Genomic DNA, 18,114 nt, shown 5'->3' with positions numbered 1-18,114 from the left:
CACGTTCTGGCCCTTGGAGCGATGGTGCGTATCAAAGCGATACCTGGCCATTAAGATGCTCTCCTTCGGCTTGAGGTGCTCCCGAACCAGTGTGCACAGCTCTGTGTAAGTCTTGTCCATTGGTTTGTCCGGTGCCAGCAGATTTTTGAGGAGTCCATATATCGAAGACCCACATACGGTGAACATAAGAACATAAAAATTAGGAACAGGAGTAGGCCATCTAGCCCCTCGAGCCTGCTCCGCCATTCAACAAGATCATGGCTGATCTGGCCGTGGACTCAGCTCCACTTACCCGCCCGCTCCCCATAACCCTTAATTCCCTTATTGGTTAAAAATCGATCTATCTGTGATTTGAATACATTCAATGAGCTAGCCTCAACTGCTTCCTTGGGCAGAGAATTCCACAGATTCACAACCCTCTGGGAGAAGAAATTCCTTCTCAACTCGGTTTTAAATTGGCTCCCCTGTATTTTGAGGCTGTGTCCCCTAGTTCTAGTCTCCCCTACCAGTGGAAACAACCTCTCTGCCTCTGTCTTGTCTATCCTTTCATTATCCTCCAACGAGTAAAGACCCAGTCTACTCAATCTATCATCATAAGGTAACCCCCTCATCTCTGGAATCAGTCTAGTGAATCGTCTCTGTACCCGCTCCAAAAACAGTATATCCTTCCTTAAGTAAGGTGACCAAAACTGCACGCAGTACTCCAGGTGCGGCCTCACCAATACCCTGTACAGTTGCAGCAGGACCTCCCTGCTTTTGTATTCCATCCCTCTCGCAATGAAGGCCAACATTAATTCGCCTTCCTGATTACCTGCTGCACCTGCAAACTAACTTTTTGCGATTCATGCACAAGGAAAATCCCCTCCGTGCCTTTCAGTTCCGCGCGGAGGGGTTTCCTGTACGGGCTGCTCCTGCACACCCTCACCTTTGCCATCCTCGCCGGCCGTCCGGACACGCCATGGCGTACCATCTTGCCGTCCGGAGGAGGCGGGGGTCCCCGATGGAGGGCACTCTACGCAGGGGTCCTCCCACTATTCATCGGGGACTTGGCCTGGAGGATGGTGCACGGAGCAGTGCCGTGCAACAAATTTTTAAGCCGGTTCACGGACTCCCAGGCCGCCTGCAATTTCTGCGGTCTGGAAGAGTCCGTGTTCCATGTTTTTATTGAGTGCACAAGGTTGCAGCCCCTGTTCCATTATTTGAAGGGGCTGCTCCTGAAATTCTGGCTGCACTTCAGTCCCACTCTCCTGATCTTTGGGCACCCTGTGCGGAGGGGAGCGGATAGGTCCGAGGGCCTCCTCGTAGGACTGCTCCTGGGCACGGCCAAGGGTGCCATCAGCCGGTCCAGGCAGCGGGCGGTCGAGTGGGTCGTTCAACCTGACTGCCTGCCTCTCTTCCGCTCTTACATCCGGTTCAGGGTGTCCTTGGAGATGGAGCACGCGGTGTCCACCGGTACGCTCGCGGCCTTCCGCGAGAGGTGGGCACCGGAGGGACTGGAGTGCATCATCACGCCCGGTAACCAAATTTTAATTTGATTTTACGTTTTTAAGTTTAATTTGTTTTAATTGCCAGTGCTTTTAGTGTCCCCCTTCCCTTTTATAGGGGGCACTGGGGAAAATTGTGATTTTAGTGCCCAAAAAAAAAACCAAAAAAAGAAAAATACAAAAAAAAACAAAAAAAAGGGGGGAAAAAAAAAAAGGGCCTTGGAAATGTCTGGAGTGTCACCCAGGTCGGGTGGCACCGTTTAATGTTTTTTTGTTTTGCAGATGAACTCCAAAAAGAGTTTCATGCACAAGGACCAATTGTGGAGCAGTGGAGGCGTGTCCTGCTCAGTTGGAGCTGTGAGCAGTGAGAGGAGCAGCTATCAACTTGAGCTCCTGCCTGGAAGGCCCTGAGACCAGCCCAGGAAAAGAAGGAAGGAAGGGGCTTCACCACCAACTTTCACCCAGAGGGAGAGGAGGAAAAAAGATAACTTTTTAACAACTTTTTACCACTTCTGCAAAGAGTTGGAGAGAGGGGGAAAAACCAACAACAAACATCCAGTGTGGAAGGAGGGAGACTCTACATTTCTACAGGTGGGTGTGGGTGCATTTCCCAAAAAGACTTTGTTATATCGGTGGGGGGAGGAAAGAAGACCACTGAGGGCCGGAACATCGCGGGGGGTGTGTGTGTGTGGAAGTGTGTGTGGGAGCCTTGCTTACAACTAGGCCCCCCCCCACAATTGGAACCCCCCCCACCCCCCACATTTGCCTAGCCTGGGATAGCTGGAGCTACCAGGCTGAAGTTTTTTCTTAATCACCCTATTTAAACATCATTAGGAGTGTGTGCCTGGTGGCTCGAGCTGCCCCAGGTGAAGACATCTTCTCCCCTCACCTGAAGACCACCCCAAAGACTTTGTGTTTTGCCATCTGGGGATTGCACCCACCCACAGCTGCGAGGGGAGACCTGCCCTCGCAGTTCCCCCCCTCGCAGTTCCCCCCCCCCTTCCCACCCCCCTCTCTCTTTCTCTGTTACTCTGTTTCTCCCCTCTCTCTCTGAGGCCCCTTTCTCCTAATTTGTTTTTTTTTAAAAACACAATTGAGACAACTGAGCAGAGGGAGCAAGGCCCCTCCCCAATTGCCAACTAGGGGAGAGGTGCCTCGTTAAGGGCTCCTCTGCTCAGTCAAATCAAACGAGGCCAATCAAGACCATTAAGGCCTGTGACTTTGGGGTGGGTGTAGCCCTTAAAGGGACCCCGTGATGGCGACCCCATCCACGCCGGTGGCAGGGCCAGCGAAGACGTATGCGCAGGTGGCAACCGCTTCCACGGCACCTCCTGCGCCACCCGCTGCCCTGCCACCTTTCAGATTAATTACCAGAAAACACGGGGTCAAGAGCTACACTCACCCCACAATGAGCATTGAGGAGTGCGTGCGGGCGATGGCTGGGGTAGTCGGCCCCTCGGCCATTGTCGCGGCCTCCAAGATGTCTGGGAAGGCTGTTTTCTTCCTGGGGTCGGAGCGGGCGGTGTCCCTGGCCCTCGAAAAGGGGCTCACGGTGGGCGGGACGTTCCTGCCGGTGGACCCTCTCGAGGCCACCGCGCAGAGGGTCATCGTTTCAAACGTCCCGCCCTTTGTTCCCGCTGAGCTCCTCCTCCCTCACCTACACCAACTGGGGGAGGTAAGGTCGGGGATCAACCCCATACCGCTCGGCCTCAGGGAGAACAGCCTGCGCCACAGCTCTTTGTCCGGCTGGCGCGGGAGGAGACGACCGAGGGGAACTTTAATGTGGTGCACGAGGGGACTGCCTACTGCGTCTTTTGGACGTCGGACGGCGTGCGGTGCCATGCCTGTAGGGAGGTGGGGCACGTTCGCAAGAACTGCCCCGCCTCCAAGGCCGCCAAACCACCGAAGGCGGCCAAGGCTGGCGCCGCCGCCACCCCTCCCCCTAGTTGCGTCCGCGTGCCGGGAGCCGTAGGTGCGCGGGCATCATCGGGGCCCTTTGTTTTCGGGGCCTCCGGCGGTGGGGAGGGAGAGCGTCCGAGCAGAAAGAAGGCACGGAACAAGGAGAAACATCTAGAGGCGGGTCCCCTCAGTGCGCCAGAAAGATTGACAACCGCGCTCGGCCCAACCCAGCCACCGGCGAGCGCGGGGTGCCCTGAGCCCGTGCCCGAGCCCTTGAACAACACCGCAGAGGGGCCTGGGCGCGGGCAAGAAAAGAAAAAGGGGGGGGCGGAGCGGGAGGCCTCGGCAGACATGGAGGTCTCCCTGCCTCAGCGCACCTCCAGCAACAAAAGGAGGCGCCGCTCCGTTGAGGCGGAGGGGGAACAACATCCCTCCGCGGAGGAGTCGGTGCCCGCCGCGTGTCCCGCGTCCCCCACCAGCGCCCCCAAGCTGCGCTGTAGGCGAGAGGAGCCTGTCCCCGGGGAGGGTGAGGCAGTCGAGGCTGCCCAGCCTCTGCCTCCCGGGGATGGCGTGGAAGATCTGCCTGTCGTGGGGGGCGTGGGGACCGCGGAGGAATGCATTGCCGCCGGGCCGGGCGTCCCGGGGACTGAGGCGGGCGGGGCCGAAAAGGCCGAACCTGAGCCCGCCCAGCCAATACCCAACTTCTCCCGGGAGTCGCTCGACCCGGCAGAAACCGAAACAAATGTTTATAATGACACTGTAGATGCTGGGCCGGGGGGTGGCAGCGGGGAGGGGGAGGAACACCCACCCTCGCCTCTTGCTGTGGAGCTGGAGCACTTGGAGAGCCTGGGGATTTCCTATGGCCGGGTCTCTCCTTGTTCCTCGGTTCCTGGGGCGGAGGGGGAACCCCTTCCGCTGTCATTTCCCGATCCAGCACCATTTTTAAAAGAGCCCAGTGGGGACTCTTCTGCCGACGATCCTGGGGGTGGGATCGGGGCAGAGCCAGGGCCGGTTGGAGCGGCCGGTTCATTTGCCGTACCTTGTGCGGTCGATGGGCCGGCTGCTGGCGGCCACCTCCCGGAGGAGGACGGGGACTCGGTGGGGGACGCGGGTGAAGACCTAGAGACCACCGCCAGCGAGGCGGTGGATCTGCTCGCGGCCGCCGCCGAGACCATCCTCATTCCTGCAAAGGAACTCCGGGACTTTTTGGCCCAGAGCCGGGGTCACTGCAACCAAGCCCGACTGGCCCTGGAAAAATGGTCCGAGCCAGAGCTGATCAAGGGGTCCGTCCGCGCCGCCGTTAAAACCTTGGCCGCGGGCGGGCCCTTGACAAAGGCGCAACACCTTGAGCTGCGCGAGCTCGAGGGACTCCTCGCTGGGCTGCGGAGGGAGCGGAGTTCAACAAAAGACTCCGCTCCCTCCCCCACAATAGGTTAAGGTAGAGGTTGCACTATGCTTTTGCCATGAAGATAACCATAGCCAGCCTCAACATCAACGGCGGCAGAGGGGCACGCCGTAGATTTGACAATTTTTCGCTTCTGCGGGAGGGGAAATATGCGATGTGCTTCCTGCAAGAAACCCACACCGTTCCGGAAGACGAAGCCACGTGGCTCCTGGAATGGCAAGGAGAGGTCCGCATGAGCCACCTCACCGCCATTTCTAGTGGGGTGGCCATCTTGCTGGGCCCGCATTTTCAGCCGGAGATCTTGGGGGTCGAGGAGCCCGTGCCAGGCCGCTTGCTGCACGTAACGGTTCGCCTGGGGGACGTGCCGCTCCATCTCGTGAACGTGTACGCCCCTCAGCCCGGCCCGCAGCAAACGCGCTTCTTTGAAGAGGTGTCCGCTCTTCTTGGCTCCGTCGACGTCGGCGACTGCATTGTCCTCGGGGGGATTTTAACTGCACCCTTGAGGCGAGGGACCGCTCCGGTGCCCCGCAGTGCATGACGGCGATGGAGAAGTTGAGGGACCTGGTTGGGTCCTTCGACTTGGTGGACGTCTGGCGAAATCTCCACCCCGACTCCAGCGCCTTTACTTGAGTGAGGCCTGGAGTAGGATGGTCTAGAGTCGACCGCCTTTACGTGTCTCGGGCGTACGTTTCCTGCGTCCCGGCGGCCTCCATGCGGCCGGTGCCGTGTTCGGACACCACCTTGTGTGGGCGGAGCTCGCTTCGCTCCGCGCGAGGACGGGGTCCGCGTACTGGCACTTTAACAACTGGCTGCTGGAGGACGTGCGGTTCCAGGACTCGTTCCGTCGATTCTGGTCCGACTGGAGAAGGAAGCAGGGGGGCTTCCCCTCCTTGAGGCTATGGTGGGACGTGGGCAAGGCTCACGTCCGCGTCTTCTGTCAAGAGTACGCGAGGGGGTCGACCAAGAGGCGGGCGGCCAGAGTCGGGCGCCTAGAAAAAGAGGTGCTCGACCTGGAAGCCCGTCTCGGTCAAGTCGTCCAGGACCCGGCCCTGCGGACGGTGTACGAAGCGAAGAAGGCCGCGCTGAAGGACCTGCAGCTCGTCGGGTCCCGAGGCGCGTTCGTGAGGTCGCGGATCCGGTTCCTGCGGGATCTGGACCGCGGCTCCCCCTTCTTCTACTCGCTGGAAAAAAGGCAGAGTGTCCGTAAGCAGCTCTTGACGCTGCTGGCCGACGACGGCTCTCTCGTCTCGGATCCGGAGGGCGTCAACAATAGGGCCCGTGAATATTACGGGGCTCTGTTCTCTCCGGATCCGTCCAGCGAGGAAGCGCGTAGAGTTTTGTGGGAGGACCTGCCGAAGGTCAGCCCGGAGGGCGCCGAAAATCTGGAAGCTCCGCTAAGCCTGGCGGAGCTGACCGGTGCCCTCGCCCGGCTCTCGAGGGGAAAATCCCCGGGGCTGGACGGGCTGACCGTGGAGTTCCACAGGGCGTTCTGGGACGTCCTGGGGAGCGACTACGCGCGGGTCCTGGGGGAAAGTCTGGCGACCGGGGAGAGGCCCCTCTCTTGGCGCAGGGCAGTCATCGTCCTGCTGCCTAAGAAGGGCGATCTCCGCCTCCTTAAGAACTGGCGCCCGGTCTCCCTCCTCAGCACGGACTACAAAATCTTCGCCAGGGCGATGTCTGCTCGCCTTGGTGCCGTGCTGGACCACATGATCCACCCCGACCAGTCCTACACGGTCCCGGGCGGACAATCCACGATAACATCCATCTGGTCCGGGACCTCATCCATTGTTCCCAGGCGGCTGGTCTGTCGGTCGCCTTCCTATCCCTCGACCAAGAGAAGGTGTTCGACAGGGTGGATCACGACTATCTGCTCGGAACTCTGCGCGCTTTCGGGTTTGGGACGCATTTCGTCGCCCGGATCCGACTTTTGTACGCCGCCGCGGAGTGTCTGATTAAGGTTAACGGGTCCTTGACGGCGCCCCTTCGCTTTAGGAGAGGGGTGCGCCAGGGATGCCCCATGTCCGGCCAGTTATACGCCGTTTGCGTGGAGCCTTTCCTGCGCCTCTTGCGGACGAGGTTGACGGGACTGGCTCTGCAAGGGCCGGGCGTGGAGGTCGTCCTCTCGGCTTACGCCGATGACGTGCTCCTCGCGGTAGAGGATCCCGCTGACCTGCGGAGGATGCGTGAGTGCCAGGAGATTTACTCGGCCGCGTCCTCCGCCAGGATCAACTGGGAGAAATGTTCCGGACTCCTGGTGGGTCAGTGGCGGGTGGACTCCCTGCCGGAGGAGCTCAGGCCTTTTGCCTGAAGCACGACCCATCTCCTCTATCTGGGAGTCTACCTTAGCCCCGACGAGGGAGCCTGGCCGGCGAACTGGCAGGAGCTGGAGGCCAAGGTCGCCGCTCGCCTAGGGCGCTGGACAGGACTGCTCCGAGTGCTGTCCTACAAGGGTCGAGCGCTAGTCATAAACCAGCTGGTGGCCGCAATGCTGTGGTACCGGCTGGTCACTTTGACCCCTCCCCCTGCGTTTGTCGCCAAGATACAGAAGAAGCTGGTGGACTTCTTCTGGAACAACAGGAAGCACTGGGTCTCTGCCGCGGTCTTGAGTCTCCCGCTTGAGGAGGGCGGTCAGTCGTTGGTGTGCGTCAGCACCCAGCTCGCGACTTTCCGTCTTCAGACCCTGCAGAGATACCTTTACGTCGAGCCCCCTCCTAGGTGGTGTGCTCTGGCGAGGTATTTCTTCCGCCAGCAGCGCGACCTCAATTATGACACGCAGCTCCTGTTTGTGAACTTGGGGGGTGCCAGGACCGCCCTCCGGGAGCTGCCTGTCTTTTACAGGGAACTCATCAGGGTCTGGAACAAAGTCTCCACCAAGCGCAGCTCTCCGCCGGCTGGAGTGGCGGCCGTCCTGCAGGAACCGCTGCTCGGGAATCCGTACCTCCACGGCCGAGGTTTTATGTGGCGGTCGGAAGAGAGGGCTGTGGCTGGTGAGGTGACCAGGGTCAGGGACCTGCTCGATGGCGGAGGAGCGTGCTGGATGGCGCCAGACACGCTGGCGCGGCACCTAAATTCTGCCAACGTCCGCCACGCGGCCAATGCCATCGAGTCGCTAAAAACAGCTCTGGGCCCTGACTCCGTTAGGTGCATCGAGGAGGCTCAAGCACGTGGGGAGATCCCGTCTGAACTGACCCCCGTCCGGACGGAATTCCTCATCAGCGCCAAACCCCGGAACCTCCCTCGGGGGCCGGCGCCTCACAACTTGAGCCGCCTCGGGGAAATCCCCTCCGTGCCTTTCAGTTCCGCGCGGAGGGGTTTCCTGTACGGGCTGCTCCTGCACACCCTCAACTTTGCCATCCTCGCCGGCCATCCGGACACGCCATGGCGTACCATCTTGCCGTCCGGAGGAGGCGGGGGTCCCCGATGGAGGGCACTCTACGCAGGGGTCCTCCCACTATTCGTCGGGGACTTGGCCTGGAGGGTGGTGCACGGAGCAGTGCCGTGCAACAAATTTTTAAGCCGGTTCACGGACTCCCAGGCCGCCTGCAATTTCTGCGGTCTGGAAGAGTCCGTGTTCAATGTTTCTATGGAATGCACAAGGTTGCAGCCCCTGTTTTATTATTTGAAGGGGCTGCTCCTGAAATTCTGGCTGCACTTCAGTCCCACTCTCCTGATCTTTGGGCACCCTGTGTGGAGGGGAGCGGGTAGGTCCGAAGGCCTCCTCGTAGGACTGCTCCTGGGCACGGCCAAGGGTGCCATCAGCCGGTCCAGGCAGCGGGCGGTCGAGGGGGTCGTTCAACCTGACTGCCTGCCTCTCTTCCGCTCTTACATCCGGTCCAGGGTGTCCTTGGAGATGGAGCACGCGGTGTCCACCGGTACGCTCGCGGCCTTCCGCGAGAGGTGGGCACCGGAGGGACTGGAGTGCATCATCACGCCCGGCAACCAAATTTGAATTTGATTTTACGTTTTAAAGTTTAATTTGTTTTAATTGCCGGTGCTTTTAGTGTCCCCTTCCCTTTTATAGGGGGCACTGGAAAAATATGATCTTAGCGCCCAAAAAAAAAAACCCCCCCAAAAAAATGAAAAACACAAAAAAAAAACAAAAAAAGGAAAAAAGGGCCTTGTAAATGTCTGGTGTGTCACCCAGGTCGGGTGGCACGGTTTAATGTTTTATGTTTTTGCAGGTGAACTCCAAAAAGAGTTTCATGCACAAGGACCAATTGTGGAGCAGTGGAGGCGTGTCCTGCTCAGTTGGAGCTGTGAGCAGTGAGAGGAGCAGCTATCAACTTGAGCTCCTGCCTGGAAGGCCCTGAGACCAGCCCAGGAAAAGAAGGAAGGAAGGGGCTTCACCACCAACTTTCACCCAGAGGGAGAGGAGGAAAAAATAAAACTTTTAACATCTTACCATTTCTACAAAGAGTTGGAGAGAGGGGGAAAGACCAACAAACATCCAGTGTGGAAGGAGGGAGACTCTACCATTCAACAGGTGGGTGTATTGGTGCAGTGCCCAAATAGACTTTGTTATATCGGTGGGGGGAGGAAAGAAGACCACTGAGGGCCGGAACATTGCGGGGGGTGTGTGTGTGTGGAAGTGTGTGTGGGGGCCTTGCTTACAACTAGGCCCCACACACAATTGAACCACCCCCCCCCCCCCAATTGTCTAGCCTGGGATAGCTGGAGCTACCAGGCTCAAGAATTTCATCACCTAATTAAACATCGTTGGGAGTGTGTGCCTGGTTGGCTCTAGCTGCCCCAGGTGAAGACATCTTCTCCCCTCACCTGAAGACCATCCCAAAGACTATGTTTGTGTTTTTGCCATCTGGGGATTGCACCCACCCACAGCTGCGAGGGGAGACCTGCCCTCGCAGTTCCCCCCCCCCTTCCCACCCCCCTCTCTCTTTCTCTGTTATTCTCCCCTCTCTCTCAGAGACCCCTTCCTCCTAATTTAAAAAAATAAAGATAAAACAATTGTGACAACTGAGCAGAGGGAGCAAGGCCCCTCCCCAATTGCCAACTAGGGGAGAGGTGCCTCGTTAAGGGCTCCTCTGCTCAGTCAAATCAAACGAGGCCAATTAAGACCATTAAGGCCTGTGACTTTGGGGTGGGTGTAGCCCTTAAAGGGACCCCGTGATGGCGACCCCATCCACGCCGGTGGCAGGGCCAGCGAAGACATATGCGCAGGTGGCAACCGCTTCCACGGCACCTCCTGCGCCACCCGCTGCCCTGCCACCATTCAGACTAATTACAAAAAAACACGGGGTCAAGAGCTACACTCACCCCACAATGAGCATTGAGGAGTGCGTGCGGGCGATGGCTGGGGTAGTCGGCCCCTCGGCCATTGTCGCAGCCTCCAAGATGTCTGGGAAGGCCGTGTTCTTCCTGGGGTCGGAGCGGGCGGTGTCCCTGGCCCTCGAAAAGGGGCTCACGGTGGGCGGGACGTTCCTGCCGGTGGATCCTCTCGAGGCCACCGCGCAGAGGTTCATCGTATCGAACGTCCCGCCCTTTGTTCCCGCTGAGCTCCTCCTCCCTCACCTACACCAACTGGGGGAGGTAAGGTCGGGGATCAACCCCATACCGCTTGGCCTCCGGGAGAACAGCCTGCGCCCGGCTGGCGATGGACGAGACGACGGAGGGTTACTTTAATGTGGTGCACGAGGGGACTGCCTACTGCGTCTTCTGGACGTCGGACGGCGTGCGGTGCCATGCCTGTAGGGAGGTGGGGCACGTTCGCAAGAACTGCCCCGCCTCCAAGGCCGCCAAACCACCGAAGGCGGCCAAGGCTGGCGCCGCCGCCACCCCTCCCCCTAGTTGTGTCCGCGTGCCGGGAGCCATGGGTGCGCGGGCATCGTCGGGGGCCTTTTTTTTCACGGCCTCTGGCGGGGGGGAGGGAGAGCGTCCGACCGGTAAGAAGGCGCGGAAGAAGGCAAAACACCCAGAGGCGGATCCCCTCAGTGCGCCAGAAAATTTGACCACCGCGCTCAGCCCAACCCCGTCACCGGCGAGCGCGGGGTGCCCTGAGCCCGTGCCTGAGCCCTTGACCAATACCGCAGAGGGGCCCGGGCGCGGGCAAGATAAGAAAAAGGGGGGGGGGCGGAGCGGGAGGCCTCGGCAGACATGGAGGTCTCCCTGCCTTCGCGCGCCCCCAGGAACAAAAAGAGGCACCGCCCCAATGAGGCGGAGGGGGAACAACATCCCTCCGCGGAGGAGTCGGTGCCCGCCGCGTGTCCCGCGTCCCCCACCAGCGCTCCCAAATTGCGCCGCAGGCGCGAGGAGTCTGTCCCCGTGGAGGGTGAGGCAGTCGAGGCTGCCCAGCCGCTGCCTCCTGGGGATGGAGTGGAAGATCTGCCTGTCGTGGGGGGCGTGGGGCCAGCGGAAGAATGCATAGCCGCCGGGTCGAGCGTCCCGGGGACTGAGGCGAGCGGGGCCGAAAAGGCCGAACCTGAGCCCGCCCAGCCAATACCCAACTTCCCCCGGGATTTGCTCGACTCGGCAGAAACTGAAAATTTTAATAAACATCCACACGCTGGGCCGGGGGGTGGCGGCGGGGAGGGGGAAGAACAACAACCCTCACCCCCTATTTTGGAGCTGGGGGTCTTGGTGGACCTGGAGAACTTCCTAAACCAGGTCTCTCCATGTTCCCGGCTCCTGGGGCGGAGGAGGAATCCCTTCCGCTGTCGCTTCCCGACCCAGCACCAATTTTAAAAGAGCCCAGTGGGGACTCCTCTGCCGACGATCCTGGGGGTGGGATCGGGGCAGAGCCAGGACCAGATGGAGCGACCGGGCCGTTTGCCGTACCTCGTGCGGTCGACGGGCTGGCTGCTAGCGGCGACCTCCCGGAGGGGGACGGGGACTCGGTGGAGGACGCGGGTGAAGATCTCGAGTCCATCGCCAGTGAGGCGGTGGATCTGCTCGCGGCCGCCACTGAGACCCTCCTCATTCCCGCAGAGGAACTCCGGGACTTTTTGGTCCAGTGCCGGGGTCGCCGCGACCAAGCCCGTCTGGCCCTGGAAAGATGGTCCGAGCCGGGGCTGCTCGTCGCGTCCGTCCGCGCCGCCACTAAAACCATGGCCGCGGGCGGGCCCTTATCAAAGGCTCAAGGCCTTGAGCTGCGCCGGCTCAAAAAGTTCCTCGCTGGGCTGCTGAGGGAGGGGAGGTCAACAAACGACTCCACTCCCCCCCCACAATAGGTTAGGTAGAGGTTGCACTATGCTCTAGTCATGAAGATAACCATAGCCAGCCTCAACATCAACGGCGGCAGAGGGGCACGCCGTAGATTTGACAATTTTTCGCTCCTGCGGGAGGGGAAATATGTGGTGTGCTTCCTGCAAGAAACCCACACCGTTCCGGGAGACGAAGCCACATGGCTCCTGGAATGGCAAGGAGAGGTCCGCATGAGCCACCTCACCGCCATTTCTAGTGGGGTGGTCATCTTGCTGGGCCCGCATTTTCAGCCGGAGATCTTGGGGGTCGAGGAGCCCATGCCAGGCCGCTTGCTGCACGTCACGGTTCGCCTGGGGGACGTGCCGCTCCATCTCGTGAATGTGTACGCCCCTCAGCCCGGCCAGCAGCAAACGCGCTTCTTTGAAGAGGTGTCCGCTCTTCTTGGCTCCGTCGACGTCGGCGACTGCATTGTCCTCGGGGGGGATTTTAACTGTACCCTCGAGGCGAGGGACCGCTCCGGTGCCCTGCAGTGCATCACGGCGATGGAGAAGTTGAGGGACCTGGTCGGGTCCTTCGACTTGGTGGACGTCTGGCGAAATCTGCACCCCGACTCCAGCGCCTTTACTTGGGTGAGGCCTGGAGTAGGATGGTCCAGAGTCGACCGCCTTTACGTGTCTCGGGCGTACATTTCCTGCGTCCCGGCGGCCTCCATGCGGCCGGTGCCGTGTTCGGACCACCACCTGGTGTGGGTGGAGCTCGCTTCACTCCGCGCGAGGACAGGGTCCGCGTACTGGCACTTTAACAACCGGCTGCTGGAGGACGTGTGGTTCCAGGATTCGTTCCGTCGATTCTGGTCCGACTGGAGAAGGAAGCAGGGGGGCTTCCCCTCCTTGAGGCTATGGTGGGACGTGGGCAAGGCTCACGTCCGCGTCTTCTGTCAAGAGTACGCGAGGGGGTCGACCAAGAGGCGGGTGGCCAGAGTCAGGCGCCTAGAAAAAGAGGTGCTCGACCTGGAAGCCCGTCTCGGTCAAGTCGTCCAGGACCCGGCCCTGCGGACGGTGTACGAAGCGAAGAAGGCCGCGCTGAAGGACCTGCAGCTCGTCGGGTCCCGAGGCGCGTTCGTGAGGTCGCGGATCCAGTTTCTGCGGGATCTGGACCGCGGCTCCCCCTTCTTCCACTCGCTGGAAAAAAGGCAGAGTGTCCGTAAGCAGCTCTTGACGCTGCTGGCCGACGACGGCTCTCTCGTCTCGGATCCGGAGGGCGTCAACAACAGGGCCCGTGAATATTATGGGGCCCTGTTCTCTCCGGATCCGTCCAGCGAGGAAGCGCGTAGAGTTTTGTGGGAGGACCTGCCGAAGGTCAGCCCTGAGGGCGCCGAAAATCTGGAAGCTCCGCTAAGCCTGGCGGAGCTGACCAGTGCCCTCGACCGGCTCTCGAGGGGAAAATCCCCGGGGCTGGACGGGCTGACCGTGGAGTTCCACAGGGCGTTCTGGGACGTCCTGGGGGGCGACTACGCGCGGGTCCTGGGGGAAAGTCTGGCGACCGGGGAGATGCCTCTCTCTTGGTGCAGGGCAGTCATCGTCCTGCTGCCTAAGAAGGGCGATCTCCGCCTCCTTAAGAACTGGCGCCCGGTCTCCCTCCTCAGCACGGACTACAAAATTTTCGCCAGGGCGATGTCTGCTCGCCTTGGTGCCGTGCTGGACCACATGATCCACCCCGACCAGTCCTACATGGTCCCGGGCCGGACAATCCACGATAACATCCATCTGGTCCGGGACCTCATCCATTGTTCCCAGGAGGCTGGTCTGTCGGTCGCCTTCCTATCCCTCGACCAAGAGAAGGCGTTCGACAGGGTGGATCACGACTATCTGCTCGGAACTCTGCACGCTTTCGGGTTCGGGACGCATTTCGTCGCCCGGATCCGACTTTTGTACGCCGCCGCGGAGTGTCTGATTAAGGTTAACGGGTCCTTGACGGCGCCCCTTCGCTTTAGGAGAGGGGTACGCCAGGGATGCCCCATGTCCGGCCAGTTATACGCCGTTTGCGTGGAGCCTTTCCTGCGCCTCTTGCGGACGAGGTTGACAGGACTGGCTCTGCAAGGGCCGGGCGTGGAGGTCGTCCTCTCGGCTTACGCCGATGACGTGCTCCTTGCGGTAGAGGATCCCGCTGACCTGCGGAGGATGCGTGAGTGCCAGGAGATTTACTCGGCCGCGTCCTCCGCCAGGATCAACTGGGAGAAGTGTTCCGGACTCCTGGTGGGTCAGTGGCGGGTGGACTCCCTGCCGGAGGAGCTCAGGCCTTTTGCCTGGAGCACGACCCATCTCCTCTATCTGGGAGTCTACCTTAGCCCCGACGAGGGAGCCTGGCCGGCGAACTGGCAGGAGCTGGAGGCCAAGGTCGCTGCTCGCCTAGGGCGTTGGACAGGACTGCTCCGAGTGCTGTCCTACAGGGGTCGAGCGCTAGTCATAAACCAGCTGGTGGCCGCAATGTTGTGGTACCGGCTGGTCACTTTGACCCCTCCCCCTGCGTTTGTCGCCAAGATACAGAAGAAGCTGGTGGACTTCTTCTGGAACAGCAGGAAGCACTGGGTCTCTGCTGCGGTCTTGAGTCTCCCGCTTGAGGAGGGCGGTCAGTCATTAGTGTGCGTCAGCGCCCGGCTCGCGACTTTCCGTCTTCAGACCCTGCAGAGATACCTTTACGTCGAGCCCCCTCCTAGGTGGTGTGCTCTGGCGAGGTATTTCTTCCGCCAGCAGCGCGACCTCAATTATGACACGCAGCTCCTGTTTGTGAACTTGGGGGGTGCTAGGACCGCCCTCCGGGAGCTGCCTGTCTTTTACATGGAACTCATCAGGGTCTGGAACAAAGTCTCCACCAAGCGCAGCTCTCCGCCGGCTGGAGTGGCGGCCGTCCTGCAGGAGCCGCTGCTCGGGAATCCGTACCTCCACGACCGAGGTTTTATGTGGCGGTCGGAAGAGAGGGCTGTGGCTGGTGAGGTGACCAGGGTCAGGGACCTGCTCGATGGCGGAGGAGCGGGCTGGATGGCGCCAGACATGCTGGCGCGGCGCCTAAATTCTGCCAACGTCCGCCACGCGGCCGATGCCATCGAGTCGCTAAAAACAGTTCTGGGCCCTGACTCCGTTAGATGCATCGAGGAGGCTCAAGCACGTGGGGAGAGACCTTCCGAACTGACCCCCGTCCGGACGGAATTCCTCATCGGCGCCAAACCCCGGAACCTCCCTCGGGGGCCGACGCCTCACAACTTGAGTCGCCTCGGGGAAATCCCCTTCGTGCCTTTCAGTTCCGCGCGGAGGGGTTTCTTGTACGGGCTGCTCCTGCACACTCTCAACTTTGCCATCCTCGCCTGCCGTCCGGACACGCCATGGCGTACCATCTTGCCGTCCGGAGGAGGCGGGGGTCCCCGATGGAGGGCACTCTACGCAGGGGTCCTCCCACTATTCGTCGGGGACTTGGCCTGGAGGGTGGTGCACGGAGCAGTGCCGTGCAACAAATTTTTAAGCCGGTTCACGGACTCCCAGGCCGCCTGCAATTTCTGCGGTCTGGAGGAGTCCGTGTTCCATGTTTTTATTGAGTGCACAAGGTTGCAGCCCCTGTTCCATTATTTGAAGGGGCTGCTCCTGAAATTCTGGCTGCACTTCAGTCCCACTCTCCTGATCTTTGGGCACCCTGTGCGGAGGGGAGCGGGTAGGTCCGAAGGCCTCCTCGTAGGACTGCTCCTGGGCACGGCCAAGGGTGCCATCAGCCGGTCCAGGCAGCGGGCGGTCGAGGGGGTCGTTCAACCTGACTGCCTGCCTCTCTTCCGCTCTTACATCCGGTCCAGGGTGTCCTTGGAGATGGAGCACGCGGTGTCCACCGGTACGTTCGCGGCCTTCCGCGAGAGGTGGGCACCGGAGGGACTGGAGTGCATCATCACGCCCGGCAACCAAATTTGAATTTGATTTTACGTTTTAAAGTTTAATTTGTTTTAATTGCCGGTGTTTTTAGTGTCCCCTTCCCTTTTATAGGGGGCACTGGGGAAAAATTGTGATTTTAGTGCCCAAAAAAAAAGAAAGAAAAAAAAAACCAAAAAAAAAACCAAAAAAAGGAAAAAAAGGGCCTTGTAAATGTCTGGTGTGTCACCCAGGTCGGGTGGCATGGTTTAATGTGTTTTGTTTTGCAGATAAACTCCAAAAAGAGTTTCATGCACAAGGACCCCCAGCATGTTGTAATTTCTCCCCATTCAAATAATATTCCCATTTACTGTTTTTTTTCCCAAGGTGGATGACTTCACATTTTCCGACATTGTATTCCATCTGCCAAACCTTAGCCCATTCTCTTAACCTATCTAAATCTCTTTGCAGCCTCTCTGTGTCCTCTACACAACCCGCTTTCCCACTAATCTTTGTGTCATCTGCAAATTTTGTTACACTAAACTCTGTCACCTCTTCCAGGCCATCTATGTGTATTGTAAACAGTTGTGGTCCTAGCACCGATCCCTGTGGCACACCACTAACCACCGATTTCCAACCCGAAAAGGACCCATTTATCCGGACTCTCTGCTTTCTGTTCGGCAGCCAATTCTCTATCCATGCTAATACATTTCCTCTGACTCCACGTACCTCTATCTTCTGCAGTAACCTTTTGTGTGGCACCTTATCGAATGCCTTTTGGAAATCTAAATACACCACATCCATCGGTACACCTCTATCCACCATGCTCGTTATATCCTCAAAGAAGTGACAAGAATAGCCCTGCGCTTGACCGCTGTCTCAGCTTTGTCCAGTTCATTAGCCACGAAGTACTGGTTGAGACACTCAATGAGGGCTTTCCAATCATAGCCCTCAACAAATCTCTCAAGGATACCAACGGCAGCCGTTACCGCGTGAAAGTTCATGATCCGTTACTTGTCACCAATTGTTATGTTCTGAATAACTCGTCTCTTTAATGTAACTCCAGAGTGAGGAAGCAGCATGATAATTACCTTTCATACCTGCTTGCCCAGGGTCCACAGGTGACCCTTAGGTCTCCCACAGGTGTGACCCCTGGGGGCAAGTCTTACATATTGGTGAAGTTTACATACATACATAACAATAAGAACATAAGGATTAGGAGCAGGAGTAAGCCCTATGGTCCCTCGAACATGGCTGATCGTCGACCTCAACTGTACTTTCCCACCCGATCTCCATATCCCTTGATTTTCCCAGACTCCAAAAATCTATCTACCTCAGCCTTGAACATACTCAAAGACTCAGCATCCACAGCCCTCTGGGGCAGAGAATTCCAAAGATTCACAACCCTCTGAGTGAAGAAATTCCTCCTCATCTCCGTCTTATCCTGAGACTGTGCCACCTGGTTCTAGACTCCCCAGCCTGGGGAAACAACCTCTCAGCATCTCCTCTGTCAATCCCCTTCAGAATCTTGCATGTTTCAATGAGATCACCTCTCATTCTTTTAAACTCGAGAGAGTATTGGCCCATTCTACACAATCTCTCATCGTTACCTGTGAAGGAGATCTCCCATGTCTTCACTGAGAAAGTCGAAATGAATACCAACTGTTGCTGGCCAGGGTAAATACTTTGCTTTGTTTAAAAAAACTTAATTTAGAAATGTTCCTTTATAAGTTTCTATTACAGATGGCAGTCACTCGCTGAACCATTATCTTCAACGTGAATCCAAAAGAGCGGTGATTTGCTCGGTGAAGAAACTGAAATTGCATGAATTCGAGGTCACCTTGGGCAGTAGCCCATATAACTCCAGCCACCCGGGTACACAGCTCAAATTTTCCCAAAGACACCAGTGCTGCCCCCTCTGTGACTGCAGTTTACCATACATCAACAAACAAGTACAGATTTGAGCTGATTAGTCCCGCTGCAAGAGCAGAGTCCTTTTACTTACCCCGAAAGCCCAATATCCAAATATGATGACGATAAAGTTAATGACATCAATCAGGAACATGAGTGCGTAGACGTCACACATTGCATTATACTCAGGGTGGATAATGTTGTAGAAGAATTGCCGAATAGGCAGGTAGATCTGAAGAGCTCTGTCGGGACACAAGGAACCAAAACAATGCAATGAATGTTTCACATAAACTGCAATCCTTTGCCAGAGGTTGTAGGCATGTCCACTTTATGAATACCACTAAGTTGAGTGATCCTTTGCTCATCTGAA

The 18,114-nt window shown here is 58.4% G+C and overlaps 1 protein-coding gene across 1 annotated transcript in view; it reads right to left on the bottom strand.

Moving 5' to 3' along the window:
- The window catches only part of LOC139276865 (piezo-type mechanosensitive ion channel component 2), a 585,431-nt gene that overhangs the window by 50,989 nt on the left and 516,328 nt on the right, over positions 1–18,114 (bottom strand). Inside the window, exon 39 of the mRNA XM_070894861.1 lies at positions 17,839–17,986. Within this exon, the coding sequence (XP_070750962.1) occupies positions 17,839–17,986 (148 nt within the window). The remainder of the gene's footprint in view (positions 1–17,838; positions 17,987–18,114) is intronic.

The sequence above is a fragment of the Pristiophorus japonicus genome, chromosome 12 (assembly GCF_044704955.1).
Source record: "Pristiophorus japonicus isolate sPriJap1 chromosome 12, sPriJap1.hap1, whole genome shotgun sequence".
Taxonomy (NCBI): domain Eukaryota; kingdom Metazoa; phylum Chordata; class Chondrichthyes; family Pristiophoridae; genus Pristiophorus; species Pristiophorus japonicus.
This window is presented reverse-complemented; position numbering and strand designations above follow the sequence as displayed.